This window comes from Grus americana, chromosome 26, assembly GCF_028858705.1.
Source record: "Grus americana isolate bGruAme1 chromosome 26, bGruAme1.mat, whole genome shotgun sequence".
NCBI classification, from domain to species: Eukaryota; Metazoa; Chordata; class Aves; order Gruiformes; family Gruidae; genus Grus; species Grus americana.
Window position 1 is genome coordinate 4,001,450 of NC_072877.1, and position 23,829 is coordinate 4,025,278.

Genomic DNA, 23,829 nt, shown 5'->3' on the forward strand with positions numbered 1-23,829 from the left:
GTAGATTTTGCGTTCAAACACAACAGACCACCAGGCAGGGAGAGGGCACCCTTTTACTGAGCGAGCAGCACGCTGCTGTGAACAGCCAGCGGCACTGCACCCACGCTGCCCAAAGCTGCGCCTTTGCCGCGGATTTCCAGCAGCTTCACATCCCTTATTTAACCGAGACGGGGGTAGTTTTCTCTCTGCAAGTTAAGGTGTCTCCTTGACCCACTCACAAACCCATTCTGTCAAAGGAGGTGAAGCACGAGAAGGTGAGACCGTCCCCGGAAAAGCCGGAGCAGCGCTACGGAAAACCAGTTCCAGTGGAGGTGCTGGAGACCTTCCCCTGGGTGTCACCCCCAGAGTAAGGCCATGGGCTCTGCAGACCCGTGATGCCACCCCGCAGGACTGGGACTCACCAAAACGCCTTTTACCAGAGGCTGCAACGAGAGAGAAGCCAGAAACCTGTCCTGGCACCTGACCCAAAGCAGTCAGTCCATTAAAAGCCCCATTTTGGTCCAGAACGTGAAAGGGGACATAGCCCTCTCCTTCCCCACAACCCCGCAGCGTGCCATGGCTCTGTCACCGCTGGGTTTCACCCTTTTGGTCGCGCAGTCCCTGCTGCCCCAGCGTCTCTGGCAGCACCGTCCTCTGGGCCACACCAGACAACCATCACGGCCAGGCCTTTGCCTGCCTGAAGGCCCGGATCTCCTCCGGGCCCCGCAGGTACTGCTCGATTTCACTGTCGGAGATGGGCTCGTCGCCGGTGATGGCCAAGTCCGAAGCGCTCGGGGCTGCCGTCCGCAGTCTCTTCCTCGGATTGGTAAGGCAGGGTGGCAGCAAGGGCCCCGGGCCGCCCTCACGCTGGCGTTTCCCTTCCGCGGGACAGCCTTCCTCCTGCGCTGGAGGAGAGACAGGGGAGTGCTCGCCCAGGGCCGTGGCACACCGCTCCTCCTCATCCTCCAGGCAGAAGGCATTTTTCAGCAGGAAAATTCGGTGTTGCAGCAGGTCCCCAATGTGCTTGACCACAGTTTTCTTGTCCATTTTAAACACCCTCAGCCAAGCGAGCTGGGAGGCCATTCTCAGGAGGATCTCGAGAAGCTCCTTCAGCCTCAGGTGCGCCGGTGGGGGCAGATCAACACCCGCCACCTTGCAGAAACGGGCAAAAGTGCAGGTGAGGCGTGCAGCGGGCTGCAGCGACTGCCACGACAGGAAAGCCGCGGCCGTGACGATGGGAACAGGGTGCCGGCCGGTGACCAGCCACGTCTCGCTGGCCAGCTCCACAATCTGCATCGTTCGAGTGACCATCTTCTCCTTGTCCTCCACAAACGGGGCAGGGACGTCGGCCGCGTGCTGGAATAGCCGAAAACTGCAAGAGCAAAGAGCCCATCATTAGCGCCAGGGCACAGGGAAGCCTCGCCACGCAGCACCTCGGTGATCCACCTCAACGTGGGAGCTGCCTGCAGTAAGGTCCTTCAGGACAAACACGCCCTGTTCCTGTGATGGGCTTCTGCTCGTGTTACCTAGCTAAGAGCTGCGCTGCCCACTCTCCACACTGAGGAGAACGGGGCAGGAAGAGAAGAATGACAGCCTGGACTGTGACAAGGGAGGCAAAAAAGCCATCAGAGTCTGTAAAAACTCCAGCACACACGTGGGCCGTCACCCCCCAGCCCGTCAGCAAACACCAGTCCTGCTCCTTCAGCTGCTCACATCCACCTCCGGGGTACACGATCCTGGATGGAGCAAGAACTCAATGAAGTTTATCATTCAAGGGACAACACAGCACGCTCCCAGATGACAAATTTTGGATGCTGTTGCACCAGTACCACCACTCAGCCTAACGGGCTCTCGGTAAATACACTCCCCGTAGCACGCAGGGCTGCAAGCTGTCCAAGGGAACACTTGTTTAGATGTCCAAGGGGACACTTGTTTAGATGATCTGCTTTTGCCCTAGTGCACTAACAACACGCCTGTGTAACCGCACGGGTCACCCTGCGTGTGCCCTGGCCACGGCTGCGTTTCAGCAGCTTTTCCACCCACCGGTGTCCAGCGCAGGACTCTAAAATGGCTGAAACGGCCCCGTTACCTGTTCAGGTGTGTTTTCACCAGGTCTGCCAGGCTCAGGGCCGGCACAGAGAGCTCCAGCTCTTTCTGAAGGCTCAGGTAGACACTGGCAAACAGCTCCTGCTTCGCGTAAAGGAGGGAGCAGATTGTGCCCATCGTCAGGGGCCAGCTGTGCTGTCGACAAGTCACAAAGACGCAGCAGCCCCCCAAGAGCTCCTTCTTCTCCAGACTGACCAGGTGGAAGGAAGGGTGCTGCACAGCTCTCTGGAAGTACGACACCGCCGTTTCCTCAAACACCGTCGGGAGCTGGAGGACTTTACAGAGATCCTGGACCCGCCTGATCCCTGTGAGAAGACACCACCCTTAAAGATCAGCTCAAGCTGATCCTCAGCATCACACTGCAGCCAGCAAAGGCATGAGAGCTGCCCCGTTCCTGCAGCATCAGAAGGTCTCCCAAGTCCCTTAGCGCAGGTGAGGCAGTTTGCTGCAGGCAGGCACTGGCTAGACGCAGAACTAACCGCCGCCTTCGTGCTTCACTGCCAGCTCCGAAGGTTTTGACCATTTCAGAGAGCATTAGAAACACGTTAAACAAAAGAGAACAGCAGCAAGAGAGAATCGAGGTGTGAAGGAAACCAAACGGCGTGCTTACCTCGCTGCAGGCAGCGGCTCAGCTGTTCTTTCTGGCCAGTGCTCTGGGAATACGCCACCTCTGAAAAACACTCAGTGTTAGGCCAGGTAATCTCACAGTGACTCTGGGGGATGGTGTCATCTAGATTTTGAGCAACCAGACGCCCACGGTGCCAGATTTCAATTACCAGAATTGAGAGGTCTTTGAGGCCACTAACCAAGAGCTGGCAGCACAGGTTAAGTGATAGTGAGGAGCAGGGCCCCTTAAAGCCGCCGCTTCTCTATAAACAGAACCAGCAAATGACCTCGGGGCTACTTCACTACACTTGGAAGAGATTAACACGCCAGAGCGCAGCACGTCACACGTTCCAAACCTAAAACCTGGCAGAGAAGTGCTGTCGGTCCGACCTTATAATGGAAAAACCACACCGGGCCTTCGCTTAGGGAGGGAGGGGAAGGCAGCAGGGCGAACCCCAGCAGCACCCAGCACTGCCCTCCTCCCTGGGGAGCCCGCAGACCTGAGGGCGTGCAAGGGGGCTGACTTAAAACGGCTGCTTGGGGAGCGTTTCGTTGCTCAGACCGACTCAGCACGGTCAGAACGAGCTCTTCACCCAGAGTTTTGCACCAGGCCGAATGCAAACGCTCCCGCCCCGCACCTCGCAGGTGCTCCTCCTCAGCGTAGGTGGTGGTGAGGAGCCCCTCGGCGAGGACGCAGCCGCAGGAGGCGCAGACCAGCTGCTGCTGCGCGTAGTGCGCGTCCTCCACCAGCGCCGCGGAGCCGCAGCCGGGGCAGCTGCCCCCCGCCGCCATCGCCGCCATCACGCAAGGGGGAAGCGTTGGGCCGGGCGCACCGCCGCCCACCAATAGCGGCGCCCCCCGCGGTCCGTCCCGCCGCCCGCCCGGTCGAGGCACCGCCTTCGCACACCGCGTTCCGGGCTCCGCGAGTTCCGCCCGGGCGGACCCACCCACCGCGGGCAGGAGGCGGCGGCGGCGGCTCCCGGGCACTCGCGGAGGGGAGAGGGACGAGGGGACAACGCGCGAAATCATAAAACCCTTCCCCTCGGGTCACTCATCAGCCACGGCTCACGGTCCCCGCTCTCCTCAGGGCTGAGCCGCATCCCTCCCCAGCACCCCGATGTGCCGGGGGGCTCCGGGTGACCCCCCCCCCCCCCAATCCGCCCCTCAGCGCCAGCGCAGGATGAGGGCGATGACAGCACTCAGGGCTCCCGCAGCGCAGGCAGGTTTCAGGCTAAATGGCCCCGAGACAGCAGGAGGCTGATTTCCTCTCTTGTCATCGCTGCCCACAATTTGAGGCCATTACAATTAGGGACGTGGGGTGATTGAACTGGCTCCTGGCCAAGAACCTTTCACAGTTGGTTGGTTTTTTGCTTCACAGAAACTCTCGATTCTCGGGATGCGGATGAGCTCGTCCATCAGGTTTCCCCACCCTGCGAGGTGTTTGCCATGAACTTCCTGCAGGGATGGAACTAACCCAAAACCACCTTGAGGATGGGGAGTTTCGAGCAGAAGAGCAGGTCACGAGGAAGGGATGGGGCCCTTCTGAAACGGCTCTTTCAAGAAAAAAAAAAAAAAGAAAAAAAAGAAAAGACAAAGGGACCAGAACAATGGATTTAAGGTATTTTTATTTTAGTGTTCCACGAAACCAAAAGGCATTTAAAAACAAATAGGTACCGAGGATAAAAGCAGACAGTATAAACAGGGAAAAATACATTCAGATCCTTCAATAATAAAACAATACATTTGATTCTTAAGGCCTTTAAAGTCAAGGTGAAGCACCTCGCTGGACATAAAATGCCAGCCCCCTTACGCCAAAGAAAGGCTTTACCTAGTATTGCCGACAGAAGCCTGAGGTACGAGGTTTGTGCGATGCTTTCCCAGCCGTGGAAGTCGAAGGACGGCACAGGACCGTGACCCCGCAGCAGCGCCCGTGCTGCTCTGGCAGGAGGCTCCGCACCTGCAGCCACCGCAGGTAACAAACAGCCCCAAAGGCAAAAGCCAGACACAACCCCCGTCCACCTCAACAGTCACGGCTGTAGCTGGCAAAAAGTCTGCCAGGAAGGGACATGACAGGTTTCAAGGCTTCATCTCCATCGCACGCAGCACCAGGGTGCCTCCAGCAGCCTGCGACTCAGTAGTACCCATATTGTTTCAAAATGAGGCCAGCAAAAAGCAAGAGTCCAGTCTTGCTTCCCACGTGTCCAGTTACGACTACCGATAATACCGGGTTTTGATTTTTGAACCGTTAAGCCACCTTTCAAAGGCACAACCGGTTTTTCCGACTCTCTGACCTAGAACATCAGAAAGCTCTGGAATAAAGTCTAGAAGACGAGTTTATTAGTGAGGTATAGGCAACCCCTTCTTCCCAGAGATCCACCGAGGCACAAGGAGGAAACAAATTAATCCTTCATCTTCCTCACTATTCCAAGGCACAAGAAGCAGCAGCAGTTTTCAGGAAGGCCAACCAGTACCGCTCAAAATTAAAACCACCAGCCAAAAGCTGAAGATGTCATTAAGACCTCCTGCGTTTCAGACCCTTCATTCACAGAAGAGGGTACAGTAGAAAAGAAAAAAACCCCTCACTAAAGACATCTGCTCAAATAAAAATAAAATTAGAAAAAAGTACCTGAAGTCTTAGAAGACTCTTGACACTTAAGGCTTGTTTCAACTCAAGCTTCCTGCAAAGGACAGCTGTCAGAAAAGCTCCAGACTTTGGTAGTTAGTCAGTTTACAGTAATAAAAATGTAATTAACAGCATTTTTTTGAATTTTCCAATAAATGTATACATCTCTAGGCAAATATATTAAACTACTCTTCACTACAAAAATACAGTATTTGAGAAGTCTCCAGTAGTTTTCTGTGTTTTATGAAAATAAGCAGACTACTAAGAGGTTGATAGTCAATCCAGCTGGTCTAGTCCCTCAATAAAGTGCTTTGCTGTAGAAAAAACGAGTTAGAAACTCCCCCCTCTCGAGCTCAGCCAGGAGTGACCCAACAGACCCTTTCAACTTCCACAGGGAGGAGCATTCGCTTTGGTCCTCTGCTACCCGCTCTTTCGGTATTTCAACCTTCTCCTAAGTCTTTTACAGACTCTCACAACCCTGGTAAATCCCAGAGATGCAAAGAGGCATCTGATTTTTTTGATCTTTGACAAGAGCTCGCCAGAAAAAAGCTGCATTTAGTTTTTCAGCGGAGGAAGCCTGTTTTGGTGGCTGCTTGATAGCGCAATTGCTGTCCGATGAGCTGGGGAGGAGAACACACCTCCCTCTACCGAGCTGCAAAGCAGCCACACATTGAGGAAGCAGACCAAGAGGTATGGATTGTCTAGCAAAACCAGCACCCTTTCTCAGCTGCATAAAATCTTCATTCCATTCTAAGCAACAAGTCACAGAGAAAATCGAATCAGATTTGAGCACCAGCGTTGTGACTGCTCCCATCCCCAGGGGAGGGCGATTCAGTTCCTCTCTTGGTTGTACAAGGAATGCAGGAAAGGAAGCGTTTGTAAGACTGATCACCTTCGAAGGTCGTTCCAAGGTAAGCCCCAGCTCCAAAATCCAAGGTATTTAAATTTATTGAACTGCAATGACGTAAAAAGAAAACTGTCACAGAACTCTCACGTGGCAAGACACAGGGACCACGCACGTGTGCTGTGAAATCCACGCCCGTTGAAGGCCACAGAACAGAAACCAGGCGTCCCTTTGCCTCCCTCGTTTGAACGACCTTCGAATCGGGAATCTGAAGTCTATAAGAGAACAGTGTCTGATTTAAAATGCACCTTTGGCCCAAATTCATTACTGCCGTTCCTATGGCACGCAAACGTACCTCGACATTTCAATGTTTCCTATACCAAAAAAACCTGTAAACCTTCCCCTTGGAGAACTGCTTCGAAACAACACACGCTTTATGAGATTAACTAAGCTTTGCTTCTTCCTTTCCAAGCTAAGGTTTAACTTACATTTAACTTTTAGGGCATTAATTACTTTTAAAATACGGTCCACACAGCCCTGTCTGAAGCACACATCTTTGGACTTCTCCAGTGTAGTAGTTATTATTATTATTATTATTTAAAAACAATCAAATCCTCAAGCTGTACTGTACAAGATTTTATATTGCACTACAACTTAAGAAATGGAAAGAAGAGTAATTGATCTATCAAAGCTGCTACAAAACAAAACCATGAAAAAAATCTTCATAAAGGATCATCAGTGCCTTGCTGGCAAGCAAAGGACATCAAAAACCCTTCATCCTTCCTATCGCAACCGGCCTTTGGATTAGATGCCTAAACAAATCTTCCCAAATGATGGAAAGAAACAAAAAAATAAATAGGATAGGTTGACTTCACTTCTGGACTCCATATACAAGACCTGATGTAACTACTAATCAAACTGAGAGTTGCTCAAGGCAGAAACAGGAAAGAGGTTACTTTCTGTGGGCAGCACAACTGGCACCACCTACTTCACATCATCTCCTTATTCATCACACTCCACTGGCGGGAATTCAGTCCTTTGTTCAACCAACATCCCGAGAGCTTTTACATCTTTCCAGCTTTTTTGTTTCCAGAAGTTGAAACACGAAGAATGTTTGGGGTTTCTTCCATGACTCTGACAAGCAAGTTATCGATGTAGTCTTCAAGCTCACGCACCTGGAGATCCTTCTTGGTAATGGTATCCTTCTGTTTCAAGACCAGCTGGATCAGCTCATCATGTGTTAGCTGAGCATAAGCATAGGCAGGATCTGAAGGATCATATTTCTTTGAGAGAGAAGAAAGGCAGGGTCATTACAGACATACGGGCATTTCAAAACAGCAACAGAATGGTATCTGGTAGCTGGCTTGGGGGATTGAAAGCACCAATAAACAACTTTACACACGGCGTTTGCAGAACCACAGCTGCTCTTTGCAAGTACTACTGTGCTTCATATCTTTTTAAAAGTAAGTTCCATCCAAATGACATTTTGGAACAGCAGTTGTTAGTACTTTAGGATCGAGCAGGAGGCTGCTCAGAGCCAAGCTGTGCAGCAGCCAAGGCACTAACAAGGACAGGGAGAGGCTGGCAGGCCTGGTGAGCTTTCTGCTACAAAGGGCCTTTGGGGCTATTAGCAAACCTAGCCTGGGAAAATTCATACCAAACACTATCTACTCATGCACTTCCAGAATTCAGAATAGCTTTTTAAAAGTATTTAGAGGAAAAAAGAGCAACCTCCTCGGAGTAAGTGCGTGTTACTTATGGCACAGAGACACAATTTGTAGAGCTTAGGCAGTCTTCTCCAGAACAGAAGGCAGGCTCAGAGTGAGAGCACCGTTATGGACGGTAACCAGGCCATCAGTGTCAGCATAAAATCTTTGCCTAACGTCAGTTCTGTAACGCAACTCTGCTGCAATCTACGCTGAAAGAATGTCATGCTGACTCCAGGCAGCAGCGCACCCAGCTTAGCGAAGAGGCATGGAAGTTACAGCCACGCACCATCAGCTACCATCGTTTATAGACGAGCGCTGGGACAGCTATTGCTCCAAATTCAGGTTAAACAGCAAGAAAAACCCACCTAGGCCTCTGGCATTTCCCTCTTACTGTAATTATCACTGTGAAAACACAACACAGGTTCTCCGAAAACTCTGCTTTTAACCCTTAAGCAACCTTGGCGGGTACTTAGCAGCTTCTGCCAATTCCTCCAGCTACCTTCTCAGATGCTACACAAGTGCCAGCCCAGGCGTGCGACAGGCTCACCTGAGTACGCCGAGCATCATTTCTCACGTGGAATCAGAGCACCACACCAGAATATAAATTACAAGTTTTCAAGCCATTCAAAATAGCGACATGCCAGTTTGAATCACCTAACTCGTATGTTCTTCTTCTCCACCTAAACACAGGCACTACCGTTATTCTGACACTAACTCTTCATGTTCCCCAAACTCCTCAGAGGCAGAAATAGCAGCCAGGGTTTTTCCCTGCTGATCCAGAGACGCTTCTAGCCATTCTGATCAATGTGACTTTTCAACTACACCCCAAGCCTGGAGGTCTCTTTTGAGGCCAAGATTATGCAAAAAGCTCCTCTAACTCTGAGTGATTACGCACGCTGCACAGCTACGCTCTTAGGAAGCGGCCGTGCTTTAAGGGCTGGCCTCTCAATCTGCGCGGGGTGTTAATGCAACACATTGCAAGGCAACAGCCACCCTGCGGTGACTTTTCCCACCTTCTCAGTTTTAAGAGCCACAAACTTATTTCAGGGTGAAAATGAGCTTCGGGGACTAATTGCGTCTGAAAATAAACAGTGAGTGATTTGCCCAGCCTTCTGTGCAGACCCAAGTTACGCAGCTCCCTCACGTCACCAACGGGACAATCTTCAGTAGCACCCCCGCGAGTCACCCGTGGTTCCTGTCACAGCCACCTCACGGGTCACACACATCCCGCTCACCTCGCGGAGCCGGACGGCACCCCACGCTCCTCTACACTCAGGATCCCCTCTGCAAGCAAAAGGCACCAATTCCATTATAGATCAGTTTGCAAGAAAATAAGTATTTAAAGACTGTCCCCACCTTTGGGGATTGACAAAAAGAAAGTTCATGCCCCCAACGGTCTAATAACCACTGTTCTTTTTCTGCTCAGGACAGATGAGATACGAGCCTAGACAAACTGTCTCAAATACATGAACTCTGTTCAATTTACTGCCTAAGCTTTTAAAGCACCTCTTCCCTCCATACCTTCACGTTCATCTCGAGCAGCTTTTCGTTCATAGTGCTGATAACGTTCAGGTTTTTACTTTGAGACTTGTTTGCTGTGGCATTCATTGGCTTCACAGGATGGAGTCTGCAACATTAAAAAAGGTTTATGTTATTTAGGCAGCACATATAACAGCAGCACTACACATATAACTACGGCACTACACCTACCCTTCTCTATCTCCAGAGAGATGAGAGATTCAGCTTCGGGAAGACAAGGCATTTCTGCCTAAGCCATAGGCTTTTTATAAATGTACTCCAGTTCTCTTTCTATCTTTACTGACTTAAGGCATTGGAGATAAAGCAGCATTAACAAGGGAAACACATCCTGAACAGTGTGTCACAAAAGAAAAGCCAGGTCAGTCTACATGAGAAGGCAGTACACAGCGGCAGTTACTCTGATCTCTCACGCACTAGTATTTGAGTCTGACTTTCCTAACGAGAACACATTTGTGGTTCTTGCAACATATCAAACACTTTTATTATCCTGGGACAAGCATGTATTATGCCTTTTCCAATCTCAACTTAGGCGATAAGCTGCCAAAAAGCACTATCTTCCTTTGCTCAAGCAGGATTTATATTGCCAGTTTTAACACAGGAAGAAAATTTTACTTGTATCTCAGCAAATGCCGGCCCAGAAGCATCCTGGACCCTAGGCAGAGTTCTGCAGATAAAGTACTGAGGGCTGACATGTCGGTGGCACTGTTCCACGGCCAACTGTACCCCAGCAGGCAGGAGGAGCTGCAGACAGCTCCAGAAAGCAGCCACTGTTCTTGGGAGAGAGGGGCTTTAGCTGCATCACTTGCTGCAATTCACTTTGAGGCTCAGGAGCCCAGTTCGGCCAGGAAAGGAAGCATCCCGTTTATCAGGCTTCCTGTGATCATTCTCCCACTTCTGAAAAATGGATGAATTGCAGTCCATTTCCCCAGTTTGATGAAATGGCCTTATTTCTTAAACTGCCACCACATTTTCCTAACATTTTTCCTAAGAGGTAGCACTGCGATGAACGGCAGGTCCTCTTGAACGCTCTGGGCATCTCTAATAGCTGGTGCCAGCAACGACCCTATGCTGGCATGGCAGGACCCAGGCCCCGACAAATCCACAGGCCAGAGGAAGTTAAGGCTGTACGACGTCATGTCACCGCAAAGCGCAGTGAATTAATTCCTGCAGCTGGAGAGACAGATCTGCACTCACAGGAAGAAAAAGCAAGGCTCACATCAGCACTGAGATACTTTCTGTGTATTTCCCATTTTCTCTCACCTGTGCTTAGGAGACACGGTTTCACCACTCTGCTGAGTTTGGTTAGGATATGTTTCAGAGGGTGAAACCCATGCCTGAAGAAGCTTCTTCTTGCCAGAATTTCCTGCTTTATCTGCGAAGCCCTCGGCTGCTGGCTTTTTCGGAGACTCTGCTCTATGACTGGGGGTGTCAGAGGGGAGAGAATGAGAGGAAGAGTAGGGCTGGGAAGGACTTGACAGGGAGGAAGAGGAAACAGAAGGCTCAAAGAAGTCACACTCTGCATGCTCCTCAACACCTGCACTTATTTTCAGTTCTTGTTTCTCAAAATGACTATTACACTCCCTGGAATGAGATGTCATACCTAAGCCTGAGTCAGCTACCTGGTTATTGACACTGTGAACATCTACTCGGGCCTGCAGCATGGGTGGTTTGCTCGGCTTACAAGCATCAGGAGCACTTCCTCCTCCTCGAGCAGCCGGGGTTACTGGGGCCGCAGCAGAGCTATCAGAGTGCTCCTTCAGTTCATCATGCAAAGGCGTTAAACCCACAGACCGCTTTCCAGTCTCTGAAACGTTTTTATCACCTGCAGTGACACCGTGGTTCTCCTGACAGTCACCCAGCAGCTCGTCATCGGAGCCTCCCTCCGGAATGACCGGAAGAGTGGCCAGTTTCGAACCACGGTCTCCGGGAACAGGAATGGCAGACTTTAGATGTGCAAGACAGTCAAATAAATCATCCTCACCCTCACTTTTTAAATGCCCGTTATTGTTGTCGTCTCCGAGAGTCACTGGTAGAGTGACAGTCTCTAACGAGCCACTTTGGGGGAGGCACCCACCAGCATCTGAGGCTTTATCATTAGGTAACGGGAGCGCAGGCACAGATTTTACACCATCACCTGAAGAAGGCACATCACCACTTAACTCATCAGCCTGAGAAACCAGCAGGCACTTCTTCAGTGTTAACGACAGCCGTGGTGCTGGCTTTGGAGTGACTAACACCTCACCGCCAGCCCTCCCTACATCGACTTCCCGAGAGGACAGCGTGCAACCTCCCAAGGTTGGTTCGGCAGATCCTACTTGAGAAAATGAGTCATTTTTATCAAGTGGAGTTGCTTGGGGCTCTAACGTGGGTGCACATTCTTCCCATCTCTTTTCACCACAGATCTCCTGCTTCTCATTCAGCTCGGGGGACGGTGGCTGTTCAGCACCAATCTCTGCCAAGAGGCTATTACTACACTTCAAGAGAGACGTAAAGCGCTTGCTGTCCTTTGTGCAGGGTTCAGTATTTACACCACTGACTTCCACACCACCCCGAACAGCGGTCTCGCTGTTTCGGATGGGACCTATGCTGTCACTAGAGAGGTTTGACGATGGGTAGCACCTCGCTTCCAGTTTGCAAACAGACCCTGTTCCCTCTCTTTTTGCATCTGAACCCATCAATAACATTTCACTGAAATCAGAGTGCTGCTTTTCCCCCTCCTGCCCACCCAAATCCTCATCACTTGATGTAGCACCCACCGATCCATCAAGGAGAAAGGACACGGATTTCCTGTTGCCTAGCTTACTTCTTTTCAAAGAAGTCTCAACCTGAAGCTGGGGAGAATTGCACCGCTTCTTTGGAGCCAGACCAGGGTTGTCGGAAAGGGTGCCAAGAGGGTTTGATACAGCTCTGACATCACTAGTTAAAGCCACATCTGAAGAGCTCCCTGAAGCATCGCAATCAGAGTGTTTCAGCTCAGCAGGGTGTTCTGCTGAGGAACAGACTTCATCACAAGGAATGCAGAAAGGGGAAGAACTAGCAACAGCTTTGAAACCTGGCGCATCTGCTTCCCACCCAAGCTTGGATACAAAGGGATTATTGTCATTGAAATGACAATTAGTGGGGAGAGAAGGTGCAGGGTGAGAGAGACCCTGGGAAGCCCGCGTAGCAGAGCTTTCAGGACCCCGGCCCCATGAGCTCTGCCCCCATTCAGAAGCAAAAGGATTATTACCACTACCAGAGACCTGACCAGGAAGAGGCGTTTTGGGAACAGAGGCTGCAAGATGGTGGGACGAAGAGAAACGGGCAATGCCTGCGGGATCCAGAGCTGCGGATGCCCTGCCCCACTCGGGAGTAAAGGGGTTCTTGCCATTCAAAAGCTCTGCAGCAAAAGAAGTAAGGGATGCAGGAGAACTAGTAACGTTTTCAGAGTCTGGCACTCGGACTTTTTGTTCCATTTTAGAAATAAAAGGATTATTGTCACTACTGATACGGTGTACAGAAAGAAAAGCAGGAAGGGAATCAGGTGCAAGAGTAGGAAGCGTGGCTTTGGTTTCCTCCTCTGAAGACACGCCCAGTCTGCAAAAAGGGACAAAAAACTCGCATGTCACTTGCGGATGCAACACGAGGCAGGAACAGACAAGCGTTAGCACCAGACTCCATTAACTCCTAACACTGGAGAGGAATTACACTTGCAAGAGACCTCAGAGCCTATCTGATAGACTTTACATACTCAAATGTGCCTTTACAAAGCACTCGATTTATGTCAGAACACTTCTGCTGCAGAGTTTGCACAGGTTACCGCGGTGTCTGCTTTTAAGCACTACCTCATCTTTTGCATCCCAAGCAATTTTATTAGTATGTAAGACACTTCACATGCAAGACGCTTAAACATGAGAAGCACTGAAAATAAGGAGTTAGACACAGACACAAAACGTAGCCTTATTAGTAGAACACACCCATATATATAAAAAAACCCTGTGTGTTTTTATATATATATATGTATATGAAGGATAAAGGAGCAGAATTTTCGAAAAAGCCTTGTGTACAAGTTTGCACAAAGTCCTTCATGTTGCTGTGAACAGTGCCAGAAGCAGAAGGGCTCCAAGATTAACACTTTTGAAGACCACAGCCAAATACAGAAAAGTAAAGATGTTAGAATTGGTATTTCAGCCCCTGGGTACGTTCAAGTCGCACAGCTCAGATAGAAGTTAGTTTTTGCAAGAGATCCAGCAAGAAAAATCACCCCTACGGTACCTGCAAAGATGCCTGCACTCAGAGAACCACTATTTCAGTATCACTTAGAAGGAACATCCCTACATCAATCTCTTCTTCATACCGAGAAAGAACTTGGAATTATTATTTGTTAACTAAGGGCCCAACGGTCAGCTTAAAACCAGCAGGTACCCTGCAGAGCAACACGCGCAGGACACCAAGCTGAGAGGTGCTGCTCTGCGGCAGGAAGGAAGGACGCAGTTAAAGCCACCACCGCTGCATCACTGTTTATGTCAACCTCTGAAGCAAACACCACTCACCTGGGCTTGACAGCTTTGGTCTTCGCCGGCGCAGCAGCTTTTTCGGGTTTCCACTCTTCCTCGAAAGGGTTGAGCGGCTGCTTATTTGCAAAGACATCTTCTGCGCGGTGACTGTCTTCTGAAGGATTCCCTCTGCTTAAATCTGCTGGAAGTTCAAGACCTTTGGCCTCTTGTTCACTCTTCTCTTCTGGAACTTTGTTTTCCTCATTCTGCAGGGTCCTGTCGGGAGTATTCTCAGCATCGATGGTCTTCACTGCATCCTTCTTCCCTGTGACCAGAGAGAGCAAGGCAGACTTTTTGTGGTCCGTTTTTTTGGTCTCTTTAATAACCTCGACAGTTGGAGGAATGCTGGTTTCTGGGTATTCTTCACTACTAAGCAATTTGTATGATGGCAAAGTCATAGATTTAAAAGTCTCCAAGGATGCAGACCCAGAGAAAGCATGACTAGGAGATGTTCTTCCCGTCTCTTCAGGTCCTTTAGCAGATCTGGAGGACAGGTTCTCTTCTGAAGCAAAGAGCTGCTTCCTCCTGAAGTTGTGAGGAGAGGGGGAGGAGGCTGGAGTGTTGTCCTTTGTTGTGCTCTCTTCCATATAAACGTGACTGCCATTGATACACAGACTAGACTTGGAAACAGGATCGTTTTTGGATTTAAGGCCACTGAATAAAGAGAGCCCTTCTTTCTTGGTGTGGCTAGTGGTTACTTGGTTTAGTTGCCTGCTGTCCAAAGTTGCTGTTTTACGAGATTTAAATACAGGAGAAAGAGAGGACTTCTCTTCCAGGGCATTTCCAAAGGCTTCTGGAAAAAATAAACGGGGAGAAATTCAAGATGCAAGAACATCCTTTCCTCTGACACTACTGACAGCCTCAGTACTTCACAGTCATTAGTGGATTGCAGCAACAGAAACATCACAAATGCGACTACACCAGTTGCTTCCAAACCTTCTGGGTCCCCTACCACTGCCAGCCCTCAGCAGACTGCATCACGTGCACTGTTCAACGACCTAAAACCACCACAGACCACTTACTGCGAAGCTGCACCACTCACACTGCCCCACGGTTTCTGTGCTATCCCAAGGTAAGCTTAGCCCTGAGTGTCTAACGTCCTACGTGCATACCTGCCACCGTGGACAGAAGTGACTTTCTATGGATTTGTTCAGTAAGAATAATTTAACTAGTACTCTAAAAAGCGTGAAAAGTGCAAGCAAATCTTTGAAGAAAGGCTTTTTGCTTCATCAGTGCCAATACTCACTTTCTGAGGTTGGAGAGGTCTCAGATTCCTCATCATCCCATCGTGACTGGAAGTCGCCGGGCCGAAGCCGAACCCTCTCGGTGGCGGGCTGCTGCGTCGGTAGGACTGACATGGACTGGGAGAGGGAGGTTTTCTGCAGGCCAGGCTTGGAAAACAGGGTTTTGAACTTCGATTTCTTTTTTTCCTTCTCGACTGACTCATCTTCGCTGTCAGCGGGGGAGTGAGTTGTGCTGGGAATGATTGCCGATGCCGTGTCAGAAAGGCCACTGCTCCTCTTCCCCCTGAGCTTGTCTTTGAGCTTGCCGAAGGGGGAGCGAGACTTGTCTTTCATGGACAGATCAAACATACTGGCTGTCATGTTGCTCCTCATAAACTGGATATCCACTTCGATCTCCCCTCTCTCCTTTTCCTTCTTCCCTGGTTTGGAGCGAAGCTTGTACCACCTGCAGAAACAAGGAGATTTCTTTTACAAACAAGTTCCTGAGAGGCCTGGGTAATTTAGAGCAACAGAGGGTGTTTATGTTTTAAAAACCAATTATGCTTACAGTGTAGAAAAAAAAAAAAGAAAAAAGAAAAGAGAAAAACCTTTACTTTTACAACTACACCATAATTATATGGCCTCAGGTCCAAAGGAACACATTTCTTATCGTAAATATAAAGTTATTAGTAAAATCTATTTTAAAACCCAGACCAGGAAGGATTTTAAAAAGGAATAAAAAGAGGAAACACAACACAGAATTCCTGTATTTCAGCTCAGTCGCTCTCTTCTGTGCTTTTATCTGGCTTCCCAGAAGCAGCAGAAGCTAGGACTTTGAAGCAAGTGCATAAGAAGCAGCCTCAGAGCCCTGAAACCGGTACCAGAGAGCTTGCAAACACGTCCCACGCCCTCATACCTTTCATTCCAGCTCCTTTTCAGTTGCTATCTTAATGCCTCTTAAGCTAAGGAACCCCTAATCAACAGCCCGAGAGCCAAACCAAGCCTTACAGACTGTCTGGGGATTTCCACTCACCTCTACGAGCTCGTGACTGGAGTGCACCAGGAAGGACGTTCACTACAGACCAAACCTTATCCCTTCCTGAAATGCAGCTCCACAATATTAAGCACTGCATATTAAGTAAGCACTCAGGGTATCCGAACTGCAAAACCACCACCCACGTGCCGCTATCACACGTGCTCGATTACTGCTCAGTGACACTCAAACCACATTAAAGCCAGCAAAGAAAATTATCAGCACTGCACTCCAATACTGGTTTGTTATTGCTGGAGCCACAGACTTCCCGACTCCACAGAACTGATAGGAAAGATCGCCAGGAAAACGCCAGCTTCTTCCTCCTCACCAGCTGGTACATGAAAAGAAAGGAGGTAAACAGAGCATGCAAATCCGCCTCTCCATCAAATTTGCACTTCATTCCTTTGAAGGCGCACTGGAAGCAATGAAAGAAAATAGGAAAAGGCAATTTGCTTCAGAGAAAATTCAAAACTCATGAGCATTAACTGCAGGAAAGGAATTCAGAAATCTGCTGCAGAGAAACACATTAGAGGGAAATGAACGCTCAAGCACCATGCTCCAGTTAGATGGTCAGACCTGAAGCTACAAGACACCAGCACCAGGGAAGGGATTTTATATGGAGATGTTAGGTTTTGTCAGGTCCCTAGAGCTGCAGTCCCGCAGCAGCAGCAGCAAGGGCAGCAGAAACCCTTTGCCTTTAATGCAAGCCAGCACCGGGCACTTTTGTTCCAAACCGCGTGATTTCTAGGAGCGTCCTGCGCTCGTACGGTTTTGGTGCCACAATCCATTCTCTGCGCTCTCTGCCCCGGGGAAAGAGTGGGTCCTGTTCAAACGGCATCCAAAATGCAAAGTATGAGCTCAGCGAAAGGCAGCTTAGCACTGACCGAAACACAGCCATCGCTTTGAGAAGCACGTCACTACGTTCACCTCACTTCGAGCGGCTGAAAGTAAATAATGTACTGACAACCTCCCCCCCAAAACTACAAAATATAAAGTCTTATTAATTTAATTTATTATGTTAACGTGCACCCCTCAATCCACGTGCATTTATTTTCCAAATAAAACCAGCCCTTTATGGCTATACATCACCACAGCAGCTAAGCGATGACAAAAGAAACAGGCTTCAAACAGAAAATCGAGGGCTGGGGGCACGACACCAACAATTGGAAATATCAGGAGTTTTCCCAGGAACATCCAAGTTGTGAGTTTTCCCCCTCTATTTCCCTTCGGCCCAGACACACGGTGCTGGCCTCGCAGGGCTGACTCCTGAACTCTGCTGACTGCAGGGACTTTATGCTCCGGCTTGTAAACACATTAGCGCTTGACACAACCTTAATGACAGCGACCTTATAATTAAGGCTTCACAAGTGGCGATGGCTTTGTCAAGAAACACGACGAAGATCTTGGCCCAGCCGGTGTTAATACCTGGATCTGCTCAGGTGAGCAAGAGGAAGGTGACTCACCGGCCACCTCAAGCCACATTACAAGGCTGCTGACTCCCAGTAAAACCCTCCCAGTAACCACCCTGGGATTTCAGCGCCGTCCCAGTGTTTATGTTCAAAGGACCAAGTATGACACAGAGCTGGCACTCGGCATTAAGGGAAGAGTCTCCCAGCTCGGTGTCCTGCTGACAACAGTGAAGCCAGACCATATAACACTGAATTATCTGCTCTTACATGTGCTTCAGCTCTGCTAAGTATTTATTAAGAAAAATACGTAAACAGCTGGCTGTAGCCTGCGTTCATTCTCTGTCGGAAAGGGAGAATTAAATTTCTGAGGTCAGCCCGGCAGTTCTCAGTGTAAGCTGTCAGCACTCACACGTAAATATGTAAAACCAAAAAGCACTGGCTGTGTTTTCCCGGGCCGGCCAGGCAGCCGCCAGTGCCGGGACCCCCAGCCTCTTCCAGGGGACAGGCACCCTGGAGCCATGGGGGGCTGACCCACCCCAGGAGGGTGGGTAACCCCATGGGCCCTCAGGGGCTTGAGGGGGTCCCCGAGGGGCACAGGGGTCCCTCACCAGTCCCCCAATCCTCTGGGGCACATAGGTCCCCCCCACAGATCCCCACAACTCTGTGGGGCACAGAGGTTTCCACGGGGAACAAGGACATCCCATGGGGAACTGGGGTTCCCTGCCAGAACCCCAGGTCTCTCTGGGGCACAGACCCACCCCCCCAGCCCCTGTGGGGCCCAGAGCCCCCTCGCCATTCCTCTCCCTGACTCCCGTGGGGCACAGAGTCCCCCCATCCCTCTCCCCGGTCTCCATGGGGCACAGAGCCCCCCCCCCCCCCCAGCCCCCGTGGGGCACAGAGCCCCCCCACAGCCCTCCCCACAGCCCCCGTAGGGCACAGAGCCCCCCCACAGCCCTCCCCACAGCCCCCGTGGGGCACAGAGCTCCCCCCCCCCAGCCCTCCCCACAGCCCCCGTGGGGCCCAGAGCCCCCCCCCCCAGCCCTCTCCCGAGCCCCCTCAGGGCCCAGAGCCCCCCCCCCGCCCCGGTTCCCCAGAAGTCCCCTCAGAGCCCCCGGGCCCACCTGGTGTGCCGCCGGCCGCCGTCAGCCCGCAGCGCGGCCAGGTCGACTTCGGCGCGTCCCAGGAACTTGTCGAGGCCGACCAGGGCGCGGTGCAGCACGGTGAGGCGGAGGGCGGCGGGCCGCGGCGGCGGCGGCAGCTCGAAGGTGGCCTCCTCCCGCCAGAGCGGCTGCCCCTGGCACCGCTCCGCCACCGAGGTGGAGAACTTGTCGCGGCCCAGCGCCATTACCGTGTAGGCGTCGCTGCCGCCGCCACCTGCCGCCGCCTTGGCCCGCAGCCCCCGCGCCCGCAGCACCGTCACCTGCACATGGGTGGGCGCCCAGGCCGGGGCCGGGCCCAGGCCGGACATGGCGGCGGGAGCGGGACGGAGCGGGGAGCGGAGCGGGAAGGGAACGGGAGCGGCACGGTGCGACCCCGCCCCGCCCGAGCGCCCCGCCCCAGCGCCCCGCCCCTCTCGCGAGATCAAGGGGCGGGGCCGGGGTGGGCGGGGCCTGGGCCGTACAGGTGTGTGCAGGTGTAGGTACAGGGGTGTGCAAGTATAGGTACAGGTGTGTGCAGGTGTAGGTACAGGGGTGTGCAGGGGTAGGTACAGGTGTGTGCAGGTGTAGGTACAGGGGTGTGCAAGTATAGGTACAGGTGTGTGCAGGGGTAGGTACAGGTGTGTGCAGGTGTAGGTACAGGGGTGTGCAAGTATAGGTACAGGTGTGTGCAGGGGTAGGTACAGGTGTGTGCAGGTGTAGGTACAGGGGTGTGCAAGTATAGGTACAGGTGTGTGCAGGTGTAGGTACAGGGGTGTGCAGGGGTAGGTACAGGGGTGTGCAAGTATAGGTACAGGTGTGTGCAGGTGTAGGTACAGGGGTGTGCAAGGGTAGGTACAGGGGTGTGCAAGTATAGGTACAGGTGTGTGCAGGTGTAGGTACAGGGGTGTGCAAGGGTAGGTACAGGGGTGTGCAAGTATAGGTACAGGTGTGTGCAGGTGTAGGTACAGGGGTGTGCAGGGGTAGGTACAGGTGTGTGCAGGGGTAGGTACAGGTGTGTGCAGGTGTAGGTACAGGGGTGTGCAGGGGTAGGTACAGGTGTGTGCAGGTGTAGGTACAGGTGTGTGCAAGTATAGGTACAGGTGTGTGCAGGTGTAGGTACAGGGGTGTGCAGGGGTAGGTACAGGTGTGTGCAGGTGTAGGTACAGGGGTGTGCAAGTATAGGTACAGGTGTGTGCAGGTGTAGGTACAGGGGTGTGCAGGGGTAGGTACAGGGGTGTGCAAGTATAGGTACAGGTGTGTGCAGGTGTAGGTACAGGGGTGTGCAGGTGTAGGTACAGGGGTGTGCAAGTATAGGTACAGGTGTGTGCAGGTGTAGGTACAGGGGTGTGCAGGTGTAGGTACAGGGGTGTGCAAGTATAGGTACAGGTGTGTGCAGGTGTAGGTACAGGGGTGTGCAAGGGTAGGTACAGGGGTGTGCAAGTATAGGTACAGGTGTGTGCAGGTGTAGGTACAGGGGTGTGCAGGTGTAGGTACAGGGGTGTGCAAGTATAGGTACAGGTGTGTGCAGGTGTAGGTACAGGGGTGTGCAGGTGTAGGTACAGGGGTGTGCAAGTATAGGTACAGGTGTGTGCAGGTGTAGGTACAGGGGTGTGCAGGTGTAGGTACAGGGGTGTGCAAGTATAGGTACAGGTGTGTGCAGGTGTAGGTACAGGGGTGTGCAGGTGTAGGTACAGGGGTGTGCAAGTATAGGTACAGGTGTGTGCAGGTGTAGGTACAGGGGTGTGCAAGGGTAGGTACAGGGGTGTGCAAGTATAGGTACAGGTGTGTGCAGGTGTAGGTACAGGGGTGTGCAGGTGTAGGTACAGGGGTGTGCAAGTATAGGTACAGGTGTGTGCAGGTGTAGGTACAGGGGTGTGCAAGGGTAGGTACAGGGGTGTGCAAGTATAGGTACAGGGGTGTGCAGGTGTAGGTACAGGGGTGTGCAGGGGTAGGTACAGGGGTGTGCAAGTATAGGTACAGGTGTGTGCAGGTGTAGGTACAGGGGTGTGCAGGTGTAGGTACAGGTGTGTGCAGGTGTAGGTACAGGGGTGTGCAGGGGTAGGTACAGGGGTGTGCAAGTATAGGTACAGGTGTGTGCAGGTGTAGGTACAGGGGTGTGCAAGGGTAGGTACAGGGGTGTGCAAGTATAGGTACAGGTGTGTGCAGGTGTAGGTACAGGGGTGTGCAAGGGTAGGTACAGGGGTGTGCAAGTATAGGTACAGGTGTGTGCAGGTGTAGGTACAGGGGTGTGCAGGGGTAGGTACAGGTGTGTGCAGGTGTAGGTACAGGGGTGTGCAGGGGTAGGTACAGGTGTGTGCAGGTGTAGGTACAGGGGTGTGCAAGTATAGGTACAGGTGTGTGCAGGTGTAGGTACAGGGGTGTGCAGGTGTAGGTACAGGGGTGTGCAAGGGTAGGTACAGGGGTGTGCAAGTATAGGTACAGGGGTGTGCAGGTGTAGGTACAGGGGTGTGCAGGGGTAGGTACAGGTGTGTGCAGGTGTAGGTACAGGGGTGTGCAAGTATAGGTACAGGTGTGTGCAGGGGTATGTGCAGGGGTGTGCAGGGGTAGGTACAGGGGTGTGCACAGGTGTGTGCAGGTGTAGGTACAGGGGTGTGCAAGGGTAGGTACAGGTGTGTGCAGGTGTAGGTACAGGGGTGTGCAAGTATAGGTACAGGTGTGTGCAGGTGTAGGTACAGGGGTGTGCAAGGGTAGGTACAGGGGTGTGCAGGTGTAGGTACAGGGGTGTGCAAGTATAGGTACAGGTGTGTGCAGGTGTAGGTACAGGGGTGTGCAAGGGTAGGTACAGGGGTGTGCAAGTATAGGTACAGGTGTGTGCAGGTGTAGGTACAGGGGTGTGCAGGTGTAGGTACAGGGGTGTGCAAGTATAGGTACAGGTGTGTGCAGGTGTAGGTACAGGGGTGTGCAGGTGTAGGTACAGGGGTGTGCAAGTATAGGTACAGGTGTGTGCAGGTGTAGGTACAGGGGTGTGCAGGTGTAGGTACAGGGGTGTGCAAGTATAGGTACAGGTGTGTGCAGGTGTAGGTACAGGGGTGTGCAGGTGTAGGTACAGGGGTGTGCAAGTATAGGTACAGGTGTGTGCAGGTGTAGGTACAGGGGTGTGCAAGGGTAGGTACAGGGGTGTGCAAGTATAGGTACAGGTGTGTGCAGGTGTAGGTACAGGGGTGTGCAGGTGTAGGTACAGGGGTGTGCAAGTATAGGTACAGGTGTGTGCAGGTGTAGGTACAGGGGTGTGCAAGGGTAGGTACAGGGGTGTGCAAGTATAGGTACAGGGGTGTGCAGGTGTAGGTACAGGGGTGTGCAGGGGTAGGTACAGGGGTGTGCAAGTATAGGTACAGGTGTGTGCAGGTGTAGGTACAGGGGTGTGCAGGTGTAGGTACAGGTGTGTGCAGGTGTAGGTACAGGGGTGTGCAGGGGTAGGTACAGGGGTGTGCAAGTATAGGTACAGGTGTGTGCAGGTGTAGGTACAGGGGTGTGCAAGGGTAGGTACAGGGGTGTGCAAGTATAGGTACAGGTGTGTGCAGGTGTAGGTACAGGGGTGTGCAAGGGTAGGTACAGGGGTGTGCAAGTATAGGTACAGGTGTGTGCAGGTGTAGGTACAGGGGTGTGCAGGGGTAGGTACAGGTGTGTGCAGGTGTAGGTACAGGGGTGTGCAGGGGTAGGTACAGGTGTGTGCAGGTGTAGGTACAGGGGTGTGCAAGTATAGGTACAGGTGTGTGCAGGTGTAGGTACAGGGGTGTGCAGGTGTAGGTACAGGGGTGTGCAAGGGTAGGTACAGGGGTGTGCAAGTATAGGTACAGGGGTGTGCAGGTGTAGGTACAGGGGTGTGCAGGGGTAGGTACAGGTGTGTGCAGGTGTAGGTACAGGGGTGTGCAAGTATAGGTACAGGTGTGTGCAGGGGTATGTGCAGGGGTGTGCAGGGGTAGGTACAGGGGTGTGCACAGGTGTGTGCAGGTGTAGGTACAGGGGTGTGCAAGGGTAGGTACAGGTGTGTGCAGGTGTAGGTACAGGGGTGTGCAGGGGTAGGTACAGGGGTGTGCAAGTATAGGTACAGGTGTGTGCAGGTGTAGGTACAGGGGTGTGCAGGGGTAGGTACAGGGGTGTGCAAGTATAGGTACAGGGGTGTGCAGGGGTATGTGCAGGGGTATGTGCAGGGGTGTGCAAGTATAGGTACAGGGGTGTGCAGGGGTAGGTACAGGGGTGTGCACAGGTGTGTGCAGGGGTGTGCAAGTATAGGTACAGGGGTGTGCAGGTGTAGGTACAGGGGTGTGCACAGGTGTATGTGCAGGGGTGTGCAAGTATAGGTACAGGGGTGTGTACAGGTGTGTACAGGTGGATGTGCAGGGGTATGTACAGGTGTGTGCAGGTATAGGTACAGGGGTGTGCACAGGTGTATGTGCAGGGGTGTGTACAGGTTTATATGCAGGTGTGTGCAGGTGTGTGTACAGGTATATGTGCAGGGGTATACAAGTTTACAGAGTGTGCACATACATACAGGGGTGTGTAAATGGGGGGTATGTACAAGCGTCTCTGTGTACGTACAGGTGTGCGTATGGGGTGTATGTGTGTAGAGGCGGGTGTGAATGGGCACGTGCATATGCACAGGGGTGTGTACGGGCACGTGTGTGTACAGGGGCGTGTGGTTTTGTGCACGTGTAGGGCTGTGTGTGTCTGCACGGAGCAGCGTGTGCAGGTGTCTCGGGGGGGGGTATGCAGGTGTCTGTGCATACAGGCAGGTGCATGCCCAGTGATACAGGTAGGGTGACAGGGGGGTGTGCAAGGGTGTGCAAGGCTGAGCAGCGTGGCCGGCGGCACAGGCTAACCTGTCCTGTGCCAGCTCTGTCCCCTCCCCTGCTCTGAGGCTGCAGGAAAAGTACCGGCGCTTCTCCGAAAACACCATTTCCAAAACCCAGGAATCAATTTAATGAGAGCTGTATGATTCATTTAATGAAACGGGCAGCTTCTAACAGCCGTCACTCCCGCAAAACGCTTGTCACCCCTTCCTCGCGCTCCCGCAGGCCCATTTCCTTCATTAATTCACAATTACACCACGAGGTCCCGAAGCG

The 23,829-nt window shown here is 52.0% G+C and overlaps 2 protein-coding genes across 3 annotated transcripts; both read right to left on the minus strand.

The window, feature by feature from the left end:
• Positions 1-10: 10 nt before the first annotated feature.
• BRF2 (BRF2 RNA polymerase III transcription initiation factor subunit) lies at positions 11-3,483 on the minus strand. The gene is made up of 4 exons (XM_054804641.1): positions 3,330-3,483; positions 2,696-2,755; positions 2,069-2,390; positions 11-1,351 (listed from the first exon to the last, which is right to left on the minus strand). Exons 1-4 carry the CDS (start codon positions 3,481-3,483, stop codon positions 655-657), a joined length of 1,233 nt encoding a protein of 410 aa, XP_054660616.1. The 3' UTR covers positions 11-654.
• An 816-nt stretch (positions 3,484-4,299) lies between these two features.
• RAB11FIP1 (RAB11 family interacting protein 1) lies at positions 4,300-19,150 on the minus strand. Of its 2 annotated transcripts, XM_054804679.1 has the most exons (6): positions 18,728-19,150; positions 15,188-15,630; positions 13,939-14,734; positions 10,667-12,982; positions 9,389-9,494; positions 4,300-7,441 (listed from the first exon to the last, which is right to left on the minus strand). In XM_054804679.1, exons 1-6 carry the CDS (start codon positions 19,072-19,074, stop codon positions 7,223-7,225), a joined length of 4,227 nt encoding a protein of 1,408 aa, XP_054660654.1. In that variant the 5' UTR covers positions 19,075-19,150; the 3' UTR covers positions 4,300-7,222. The 2 variants fall into 2 exon arrangements, with proteins under 2 accessions (XP_054660654.1, XP_054660655.1); XM_054804680.1 differs by lacking the exon at positions 10,667-12,982.
• Between the last annotated feature and the right edge of the window lie 4,679 nt (positions 19,151-23,829).